Source organism: Centroberyx gerrardi, chromosome 4 (assembly GCF_048128805.1).
Source record: "Centroberyx gerrardi isolate f3 chromosome 4, fCenGer3.hap1.cur.20231027, whole genome shotgun sequence".
In the NCBI taxonomy this organism is placed as follows: domain Eukaryota; kingdom Metazoa; phylum Chordata; class Actinopteri; order Beryciformes; family Berycidae; genus Centroberyx; species Centroberyx gerrardi.
The window spans coordinates 9,264,624-9,276,142 of NC_136000.1; the positions used below are offsets into that span (position 1 = coordinate 9,264,624).

An 11,519-nucleotide genomic window follows, 5' to 3' on the forward strand; every position below is an offset into this window, starting at 1 on the left:
TACAGCATTGATTAGGGTTTGAAGTCTTTGGAAGAAGCCACACATTCTTCTTTCAATTGTGTGAGAGCCACTTGAGAGAGAAATGTCATTTTTTACTCTCTTTTGTCACTCTTGGTATGTCCCATTAGCCGGCGCCTCATCGAGCATGCCCACTCTCTTTTCTTTTTTTATTAATTCATAACATGTTCATACTTATATTTATGCCTTGTCGTGTCTTCACCGCAAAGCTACAACAGATGTAATCAGTACTAATGCTGAACCTTTACTGTTCCTCGAGTCTTACGGCTCATTTGGTGTGACTGTTTTCCTACAGGACCTGAGCTGGAATGCCTGAGTCTCCTCTCAGTCCCACAGCAGCCCGTCAAACCCCAGCCAGCAGCCTCCTCAGTCACACAGACAACGGTACAGGAGAGAGACTAGCTAATGGGGACTCCTGCAGTGGAGTGAGCGCCGAAAACTGGCAGAGTCTCCAGCATAAACAGGTATCTTCATCCTCCTCCTCGTCCTCCCCCTCACCCTCCTCTTCTTCCTTCGTCTCTTCCTCCTCTTCACAAGCGGGAAATAGAACAGCGTTAGGTAAACAGATGTCAGGAGAAATACTGCACGTCAACTCCATATTGGACGTCCTCTGACAGGACAGCGAACCCAGTGCCTGCAGCTCTGTTGACAGTGGCAGGGATTTCATATGAGATCTGATCCGAGTTGGGAGTTGACACGCAGGACTCTGTTTGTCCTTCATTATTAGTTTGTGAGTCAGGGCCAGGGAGAAATAATTGTCCACAGACCTAGGCCAAATAGATGCAAGTGAAAGGCAAATAAGCATGGCCCAACATAATTTTATGGTTGTCTGTTACAATTCCCTCGCTGGGAATCTTAATCTAGGGGATCAATGAAACAACTGAGATAATGGACGCATGGTCACCCCCCCTTACCTTCGTTCTGTTCTCATCTTGTCAGTTTTTATTCTTTTCTTCATTCACTTTCAAAACCTACATCTGGCCTTCAACTTGTGAGCCTACAGGATATTGTCAGAAATAAAGGAAAAATGATCCCCTCCCACAGTGAAAGGCTCTGGTACTGCTGCACTGGTGTGAGGTAAATTTTCAAGCATGTTTTTTTGTAATTTTCTATTAACAAAGTGATTGCAAGTGATAATGTCAACGACACTACCGCTGCATCCTTGCCTGGCTGCCAGTGTGTGACTCCATTCAAAGACATAATAATTCCCTGTGATATGAAAGATTTTTCTTCACCCCAAAAACTCACATTACAAATGAAGACTATTGATGGTGAGGACTGGTTTTCTCTCATAATACAAGAGAAGGGCCTTCATCCCTAATGCATTTCTTTTCTGAGTGTAGCATCCAATCAACGAGGCACAAATGGTCACCCAGTAGTTTGAAAAGCATGATAATGAAGCCAGCTATACATCAATGCCTTCTTTATAACCAGATGCAATAGCAGATTCAGGAATTGAGTCTAAGACACACCAAGTGTAAGACCAAATCATGCCTGAAAAAGCAACTCATTATAGCGCCTGTGCCAAACAGAAAATCCTTCATGTTGGTGTTTCTGCTGTTCTTAACTTTTCATCTAAAAACTTGAGTTCTCACTGATCAGCACGGTGGAAATCGTGGCGGTATTATCTCAAAGGACTGTGATGATGAGGATGACAAACCTGAGGTCCCAGATGTGTTCTTCTTTCATTACATCCTGCAAGCAGCTGAGATATTACTCCAGCACAGACACGAGGGTATTCTGAAACCCACCAAGAGCAACATCTAGTCACAGCCCCTGCACATACATGTCTGTATATGGCGATATACGGCAGTTGAGATTTTATGGCAAGAATCAAAGCGGGTTCTTCCAAAAAGAGATATCTGTCATTTGAAATAAAGTGGCATCTACTCTTACAGAATGATTGACAGCACAACGTTAAAACAATTCATGGTACTTTTTGAAGAACAGTAGGTAACTTAAATTTTTTGTTGACAAAATGACACTTTTACTGACTGGATCCTCTATAGTTAAGATATACTGAATGATAAACTATAGGTAATGATTTTTTTCCCCCCCCAAACTGAATATAGAGCATCTGAAAACAAACTCTTCAATTGCTAAATTGTATTTTCTTTCCAATAATCAATCTGCAACAGTCATGTTATTTGTATAGTATTGTTTGTAATATGTGTTATTTGAATTTGTTACTGGCTTTTGTTATTCCTTAATGCAGCCTCAGACTAAATGGACTTGTTTGGAATAATTCAGTCATGGCAATTGCCATAGCCTCTGCTGCAATATGAAAGGAGACAACCATTCTGTTATTTGTCATTCAATCAGTAACAGTGCAGATCAGTTATTATTCTGCGAGTGTTTGCCTTTATTAATATCCATACACTTCTATTAGGAGTCACAACAAGCATGTAATTGTGTTGCTAATTAACTGGTCAACCTATCTCCCATCTCATTTAGGGTCAATGACACAATCTATCATGATGATGTTCACAAAAGGTTGACAGCATTGTGTTGTAATTGGATTGGAAGACTTCCCATTCGATGGTTATTACTGTTTAACACTTGACACTTGCCTCGTCTCTCTCTCCCCTTGGCTCTGTGGACTCAACGTCTCTCATGTTCCCTCGCTCCTCTTCTTTGCTGCAGGTCTTCCTGGCCATGATGGCTCCTCAGCAGATGCAGCAGATCCTGTCCCCCGGCCAGCTGCAGGCTCTGATCCACCAGCAGCAACAAGCCCTTCTGCTCCAGCAGGTAAAACACCGCTGCACCTGGTAAACTGGAGTTTTAGTTACAAACATTTCTCAGAGGCAGAAATGATCACATTGGTTGAGTTAAACCTCAATGTGTGGAGTAAAATATTCACAGTTTTTCTGGCTAAGTAATGTTAGAGTGAAGCCATAAAGGGCAAGGAGTGGAGAGGAGGAATCTAATGTTATCAAGCTTAGCGCTCTTGCTACTAACTGACATTTTTTTTAATCTTGTTAAAAGTTATCTAGGTTAGCTAGTTAGCCTAGCTGACCTTCCAAGTTCAAACTAGCCATACTAGCTTCTAGTAGGTAAACTAGTTAGCTAGCCTGCTCACCTTCCAACATCAAGAATGCCATGGTCATGAATGAAATAAAAAAGAAGTCATTGCCATTTATATTTTCTATTTACATTTTAAACAGAGTTCCTTCTTTGTCATTCGAGATCGCCAGTTTGGTAACTTGAAAACTGTCGGTTTTTTTGGCTCCGCCCACTGAGGTTTAACTCGACCAATGAGATTATTTCTGTCTCCAGAGCAGCTCTGACTCGAGAAATGTTTGAAAAACCGAAAGTCCAATCTGCTGCACTTCACTGTCCTCTATCCCCTGGGTCCCCAAATATTTTCATGTCCGGGCCCTCCAGATACACATTAGGCCAGACAGACAGGTGCTGTTGGTTTGATCGTGATTCAGGAATTTAGCGTATTCTACTGTTGCACTTATTTTAAGTCGCTCTGTATATGAGAGTCACCTAAATGTCTATATTATAAATGAACATGTATAACGCTCCATCTCCTTTCTTGCAGCAACATCTGAAAGAGTTTTACAAGAAGCAGCAACAACAGCTCCGCCTACAGCTGCTCCAACACCCGGGAAAGAAAGTCAAAGAGGTATGTGGGTCTTCGCGGTCTTTTTCAATCTTTATTTGAAGGGTTAAAGTGCTATATATCTATTTGGGAGAAAAGTGTCTTGATGTTTATTGATCAGAAAAAGTAAATGTCTGATGTTATAGGGCCATTAAGTAATCTATGACTTTTATAGAGCTCTATCAGCGACAAAGGGATTGCAACAAAGTCTCTGGCACAGTTTACGGCCTATAATTGACACAAATAATAGACTCACATTTTCACAATAGAGATGAGTAAAGTAGCTAATTAAGTAATCATAAAGTAATCACTGAGTCTTTGGCATTGATCAACAACCATATCAACCCCCTGCAGATATGTTATGGTCATTTTGTTCTATGGGGCAGTAAAATCTTACTTATTGCCACATTAATATTCATAAGAAAAGGCCTTTATTTTGCTAATAACTTAAATAATATTCTATAGTCAACTTTACCATCAAGCCAGCAACCATTTTGTAAGAGTAGGTGTCACATTTTTCAAAAGGCTGACACTGTATCTTGATGTGGAATGACACTCTTCACTTATTCAGCATACAGTGTAGTTTAGTCTTCCAGCTGTAATTCACATTATGAATTATGTGAGTAGGGAGACGATCCTTTAGCTAAAATGCCCAGGATCAAGACCTCATGTCGGCAAGCATCCGCCCTGCTGAAGTGTCCTTGAGCAAGACACTGACTCCCTACCAGCTCCAGATCTCAGACGCACCAGCTGAAAAGAGAGTTTCAGTCGAGTATCACATAAAAACACAACAACAGCTTCTCCTCCTCCTCCTCTCTCCCTGCCTACCAGCTCTCTCCGCAGCAGCTTGTGTTCCAGCAGCTCCTCCAGCTCCAGCAGCAGCAGCAGCTCCTCAGGGTGCAGAGACCCGTCCTGTCCTCTCCAGGTCACTCCTCCATCACTTCATTTCACACCAGTGGTCTTCTGTCCTCGTACTGTGAAGGCAGCGGCAGCCGAAAGCAGGGTTTTTCTAAAACACTTTCATGTTACAGACCCCGAATAGACACACAAACAGGCCACAAACCCCCATTTGATAAGATTTTGTCCCAGAGACTCTCATGTGGGAAGATTTTTTCTTGTTATTGGTTTGGTATTAGGGATGGGACGATATATCGAAATTCAATATATCGCATTACAAAAATGTGACAATACGTATCATGGGGAAGAAAAATGAATGGTGATATTAGCTCCATTTTATTCTGCTGTAATCACAAATGAGACGGCTTGCCGATCACAATTTCAAAAGCTCTCCGTCCAAATTCTGTTATTTGCACTTTGTAATGACATTTTTAAATTGTTGTTTACATTCTACCAAGCCAAGAATTATATAACTGTCTGCACTGCACATGGGGAGATAATAATGTTCAGAGTGAAACCTACAATTAGAATATTCAGTCAGTCATGCATTCTCTAATCGGGATAATTTCTAGTGAATTTTAACCCTCATTGGCTCCAGCAAGGCTGATCAGTGTCCGGTAGAAGACTGAGGTTATACTGGGCAGCTGAAGTGAAACTGTATGATGTGAAGCAGTGCTGAAAAAGATTATGTGTGAACAGCAAAACCCTTCACTATATATACCATAACTCTGAACAGATGTCACTCTTAGCTATACCATCTGTACTTGCCTCTGATGTATCATTCATGAATAATAAACCCCCCAAAGTCTAGGGTTGGGCGATATATTGTATAATATCGATATTGTGATATGAGACTAGATATCATCTGGGATTTTGGTATCGTAATATTGTGAAATAACTTAAACTTTACTTCTTCCTGGTCTTAAAGACTGCGTTACAGTAAAGTGATACAATCTTCTGAACTGATTAGCCTGTTTTGGCTGAGTAAAATGAACAATAATTGGCTTTACCTCCTCATCATAGCCACATTACTTATTACTGATTACACATTACTGATTACTAATGATCATTACTAATTTTCACAATTTTCTTGCGTGTAAATATCTTATGAAAGCACGAATTCTCATCCCTCAAATATCGTCACATTATCAATATAGAGGTATTCGGTTTAAAATATTGTAATATTTGATTTTGTCAATATCGCCCAGCCCTACAACAGACTCAGAAAATGGGCGATGAACGACATGCTGTATGTTTTCATGTGTGTTTTAGCTGGCTTCAGCCCCGCAGAGGTGCAGCAGATATGGAAAGAGCTGACAAATGGAATAACAGAAGATAAGAGCCCAAAGAAGGATCATCTGGACTCTGCTTCTACCAACGTAACTCCAGCTAAAGTCACAGGAAGACAGACCAGTGACCAGTCTCCCTCTCCTCGCAACACAGAATGGTACGCTCCCTCTGTTTCGTGCTGTAAACAAGTTGTGAGAACTCAGACGATATTGCCTTTCTGTAAACATCAAAGAGTTGTCATCTCAGTAGACAAATTTTTTTTTTCTCCGGGAGCGGGAGGTGTTTGCTTTTGCAGCGAGACTTCACTTTTAATTCCCCTCGGGAGAATATATTTTGTTTTGTTTGTTTGCTTTGTGTTCCACCACCTAAAGTGGCTTCAGCAAAGGAAAAGTTTACATGACTACATGTCCAAAATCAAAAGTAAATAGGTTTTCATTTGTTTTTCAGTGTTCCGCTCCACCTCTCTCTGTCATTCTGTGGTATCTAAAAAGAAAACAAAACAGCCTTATATCTGTTTTATTGTTGTTTTGTTCTCCTTTTGTTGGTGTTCTCTTGCTGCTGTGGTTTTTAATCATGACAGTGCTTCCCCCCCCCCCCCCCCCCGCCCCCTCTCCTCCTCTAGTGCTGTTAAAGCCGACCGTGCAGCAACGCACGTTCTCTACAGTCACGGTGTGTGTAATTGGCCCGGATGTGAGTCTGTCTGTGAAAACTTCAGCCAGTTTATCAAGTAAGATTTCAATTCATCCTTTTGCATTTCACATTAAGGCATTTTCTTCCCTGTGTGTATGTGTGGGTGTGTACTGTATGCATGTTTGTGCTTGTGATTTACCACTGCTACATGTGTTGTCAGGCACATTGGCAGTGAACACACCCTGGATGACAGGAGCACAGCGCAGTGCAGAGTCCAGATGCAGGTGGTTCAGCAACTAGACCTTCAGGTAGGCGTGTTTCCTATGAAGATGTCAAACGGCAGAAAAGTTAGAAGCGCTGTTTGGATCCGTGTTAGGAACCGTGCAAATTTGAGCTCTTCAGGACACTGTGAGACAATGGGAAGCTTGTAAACTCAGAACTCTGAGTTTAAAGTCAGAATTCTAACTTTATTCTCAGAATTCTGACTCAGAATTCTGACTTAAATCTCAGAATTCTGAAATTAACGTCAGAATTCTGAGATTTAAGTCAGAATTCTGAGTTTAATTTTAATTTAATAAAGAATAAAGAAGTATCTCCTCTGGGTCATCTTAGTGGTTCAGTGGGCTAAGGCATGTCTTTCCTTTCTCTCAACTTTGAGCTATCTAATAGAGGCAAAAATGCCCCAAACATTTTTTCCATAGAAGCAATGTTGCAACATTGGATGCTCATTTCTTGAATTTCCCTAGCTCATGGTAAATCTTCATGCATTGACACAGGGGAAAACTGTCCTTTGCAAAAACTTTGCCTGGTTCACAGACTTCCATTTCAATAAGCTGTGCTCCACGATTTTATTGTCACACAGTCGACTCTAAAGCGTCTCCTGCTTTCTTCTCTCTCTCTCCCCCTTCATCTCTCCTCTAACAGCTCTCTAAAGAACGGGAGCGTCTGCAAGCAATGATGGCTCACCTGCATCTGCCACCTTTACAAGCTCAGTCACTCTCTGCACCCGTGGGTGTACAGTCGCCTCAGTCCGACACGGCCGCTGACCCGTGCAGACAACAGGTAGATAGTGTGCGGTAATAGTTGTGTGAACAACAGAGCCAAAGCAAATGAGTTGTAAATTGTATGGTGCTTTATAGCTGTAAGCAACACTACAGACGGTATGCCGTGGAGTGTGAAAATAACAACTCTCTCGCTGCTGCCTCATCTTCTCCAGCTTACTGTGCAGCAATGAAGACGCTGTTGGCCTGTAATTGGAGTTTAGCACTGTGACCTGGCGGAGCACTTACAGTTGGATGAGCCGCAAAAATATGGTGTCATTTTCTGAGAAACAAAGAATCGCCATGGTAAACGTTGCAGAGATTACTGGGACGGCACACCTGCGCGAGATTAGGGTCACAAACATTTGACACTGCTCAGAGAAATGATGCTTTCATATCAGATCACAAATGCACTTCTTGCTAAAATATTACCATTTTTACCATACTTCTCAAATGAAGACCAAAGGTTTTTTTCACACTATTATTTTGTGTAGCTCTCCCTCCTCTGAAGCCCAGTTTGAAAACTCCTTCTGTTGTGTGACTCACTGAGCTCTTCCTCTCCTTTCGGCGCCCAGCTGTTGGCACCAGATGCCTGCCAGTGTGTTTCAGACAACAGACATGCCGCTGATAATGGGGAAGCTAATCATTTGTTAATCTCGCAAATATTGCACCATAATCACAACACTCACCAAACAATTTCACCCTATAATTAACAATAATTGGCTTCCTCCCTCTTGCGATATTAGTGGAATCACCTCTGAGGAGGCGAATCGAATCGCTCTGTTACACTCTGTTGAAGATCTCCCTCTGAGTTTCTTTTCTCTACCACTCTCTCATTCCTTTGTTAACATGGATTGCCTCTTTGTGTCCCTCTCAGCTCAGCTCAGCCCCGGGTGTGACCCTGCCTTCGCTGAGCCCCCCAGACTCGGCCCAGATGTCCCCCCCGCCTCTGGCCCCCGTCAGCCCCCCGTCCCAGGGGTTTGGAGGAGTTTCACCCAGTCATCCTTCATGTGCTGGGGCCATAAGACGACGACATCACCCCTCGGTCTATACTCTGTCCCCAGGTAAACCTTATACTACAGACACTTTTATAATACGCCCATACAGCAGATAGCAGAGGTGGGGACTCAAGGTCACATGACTTGGACTCGAGTCAGAAATGTAATTAATTGAGACTTGACGCATGAAGAGAATACTTGAGACTTGACTTGACTTGGATTCTGGTGACTTGGGACTTGACTTTGACTTGTACTTTTTATTCTATTAAAACCATATTGCATTGAAAAGTCCAAGATATTTTGTTTTCTTTAAGATATTGAATTGATACTGGACTCTTGATTTGTTCTGACTTAACTTGGTGTTCTACATTTAGACTTGAGACTTGACTTGAGACTTGTGCCTCAAGACAAGTCTACATTTAGACTTGAGACTTGACTTGAGACTTGTGCCTCAAGACTTGAGACTGACTTGGGACTCGAGCAAAGTTGACTTGGTCACACCTCTGGTAGATAGATATAAACAGAGGGAAAGACAGACAGAAGTGCTAATTGGACATTAGCCATTCCATGTTCCACTGATTATGTTTTATTTTGTTTTAGAAAGTGAATATGAGCTCTACAAGAACACTGATATCAGACCACCGTTTACCTATGCAACGCTGATAAGACAGGTACGATCAATGACTTGGATTAGAACTGAATGGTACAATAATGGTTGTCTCTCCCAATCAAGACTTCAACTTGACCCCACAATATGCCACTGTTGTTTTCTCTCCATCTATCCAGGCTATAATGGAAGCGTCAGACATGCAGTTAACGCTCAACGAGATCTACAGCTGGTTCACGCGGACGTTCGCTTATTTCAGACGCAACGCTGCGACTTGGAAGGTATCACACCCCCCAATTAACTTCATGATCCCAGTGCATTTCATACTCGATCGTGCAACGTGTGTTCAGTGATTTCCTTCAATACGATTTTCTCTGGACCAGAATGCAGTGCGCCACAACCTGAGCCTGCACAAGTGTTTTGTGCGTGTGGAGAATGTGAAGGGCGCCGTGTGGACGGTGGACGAGGTGGAATACCAGAGGAGGAGGTCCCAGAAGATCACAGGGTGCGGTATATCAGCTGACCTGCTATATGTCATAATCATTCATTCATTCATTCATTCAACCTTTATTTCGTTTTTTATTTTTCAGTGGTGCCAACATTACAAACAGGTAAAACAAAACTTAAAACACAAGAAAAAAGGAAAATGGAGAAGTAAATGAATAGGGAATGAAAAGAAAAAGTTAAAATGAAGGCCTAAAATGATCCAGATTTAACAAGGACACCATTTCAAAAGCAGATCATCCTTTCTGGACAGAAATAAAAGAAACTAAAATGACACCAATCAAAGCAATGACAATCAAAACTAACTACAGTTAAGACTTAAAAGAGACACATTGTATGTCACTGTACCTCTGTGTAGCATGATGCCAAAATAGAGAACCTATTGCATCTACAGTATTGCACACAAATTTGTTCCATGAATATAGGAATAAATGAATGAATGAATGTATGATAAATATGGCTGAATTGAATATGGCAACGGTTTCAAGGCTCCAGTAGAATGTCCTATTCTGATCATTTTTAATGGAAGAGTCATCAGCACCGACCTTGCCTCTAACTATGCCTGTTGTCCTGGGTTGAGGGTTTTGGAATACATACCAGGTATTGATTATTTGCCATGAATTTGAAATGGATGAGTGCATTCTGACAATTTCTGTTATGGCTGTTATTCTGCAGGAGTCCATCTTTGATGAAAAACATGTCCTCCATCGCTTTTGGGACGGCTCTGAATGTTAGCTTACAGGTGAGAGGATTATGTTTCAGTGTGGCTCTCAAGCATCTACCGTAGTTTATGGAAGCCCATGCTCGCCACTCAGTGAAAAAAAATAAAAAAACACCTGACTCGTGAGTTTTTTTCTCGCAATTGTGACTTTGTATCTTGGAATTCTGACTTTATATCTCAGAATTCTGAGTTCTTTTCTCACAATTCTGACTTTATACCTCAGAAAAAAAAATTCTGACCGTTTTAATTGAATGCTTAGCCTACCATACATTTGTGAGAGGAAAAAAAGTTGTGATTATGTGATAAAAAGTCAGAATTGCGAGAAAAAAACAACTCAGACGCCTGAGAAATGAAGTCAGAACTGTGAAGAAAAAATGTCAGAATTGCAAGAAAAAAAATCTAAATTCAGTCGTTTGTTTATTTTATTAATTGGCAGGAATGGGCTTCGATACTTCTTTACTGATCACAGTGGGTTGAACTGGTTGAGGTACGGCCGCTATTTTATATTTGACCAATCTTCTTTGTAGACGGCACTGGCTGAGGCATCGCTACCGGGATTCAAGAAGGAATGTATAAGCAGAAGATTAATGAGCCAAATACAGCAGAGCAGGTCACTGGACTCGGACGGCAACAGCCACAGTAACCCAGACTCCTCTCCTCCGGTCCAGCAGTGAGTTTCCTTCCAGTGAACTCTATGAAATGCTTATACATCATTAAAGATCAACGAAACGAGGTGTGACAGTACATTATTTGACCAAAATGCCTCTGCTTTTCACCTCTTGCAGGTCTCTCTATCTTAAAGAAGAAGCACTGAATCTAGACGACCCAGAGTCTCTGACGTCAGCGGTGAAACCAGCCGATCTGCAGCAGGACGAGACAGAAAACCACGAAGAGCAGTCGTTCCACCTTGAATGACACCTGACACTGGACAGGTCTCAGACTTAAAATAACAACAGTTATGAAGCAGAAAAGTAAAAGACTTGCCTTCGCTGACATTCAGGGACGCAGCGCACACAAGACAGATCCATCTTTTTATTTGTAAAATAGAATTTACATTCCATTTTAAGCTAATGTAAATCTTCATGAATTCAGCAAGCCTTATGAGATTCTCATCCAAATAAGATTGAACAAATACACATCAATATGGAACTATTGAGAATTTTTGGTTTATAGTCTTGACAGTTTTTCACCTGATTTCGATCAGTTC

General features: G+C 41.5%; 1 protein-coding gene across 1 annotated transcript; it reads left to right on the plus strand.

Moving 5' to 3' along the window:
- The first annotated feature begins 326 nt into the window (after positions 1-326).
- On the plus strand, positions 327-11,227 carry LOC139929752 (forkhead box protein P2-like). Its single transcript, XM_071922752.2, has 15 exons — positions 327-482; positions 2,662-2,766; positions 3,566-3,649; positions 4,457-4,550; positions 5,795-5,942; positions 6,435-6,539; positions 6,663-6,750; positions 7,367-7,504; positions 8,360-8,546; positions 9,081-9,151; positions 9,267-9,368; positions 9,471-9,592; positions 10,267-10,333; positions 10,840-10,982; positions 11,098-11,227. The coding sequence occupies exons 1-15, from the start codon at positions 327-329 to the stop codon at positions 11,225-11,227; spliced, it is 1,740 nt and encodes a 579-aa protein (XP_071778853.2).
- The last annotated feature ends 292 nt before the right edge of the window (positions 11,228-11,519 follow it).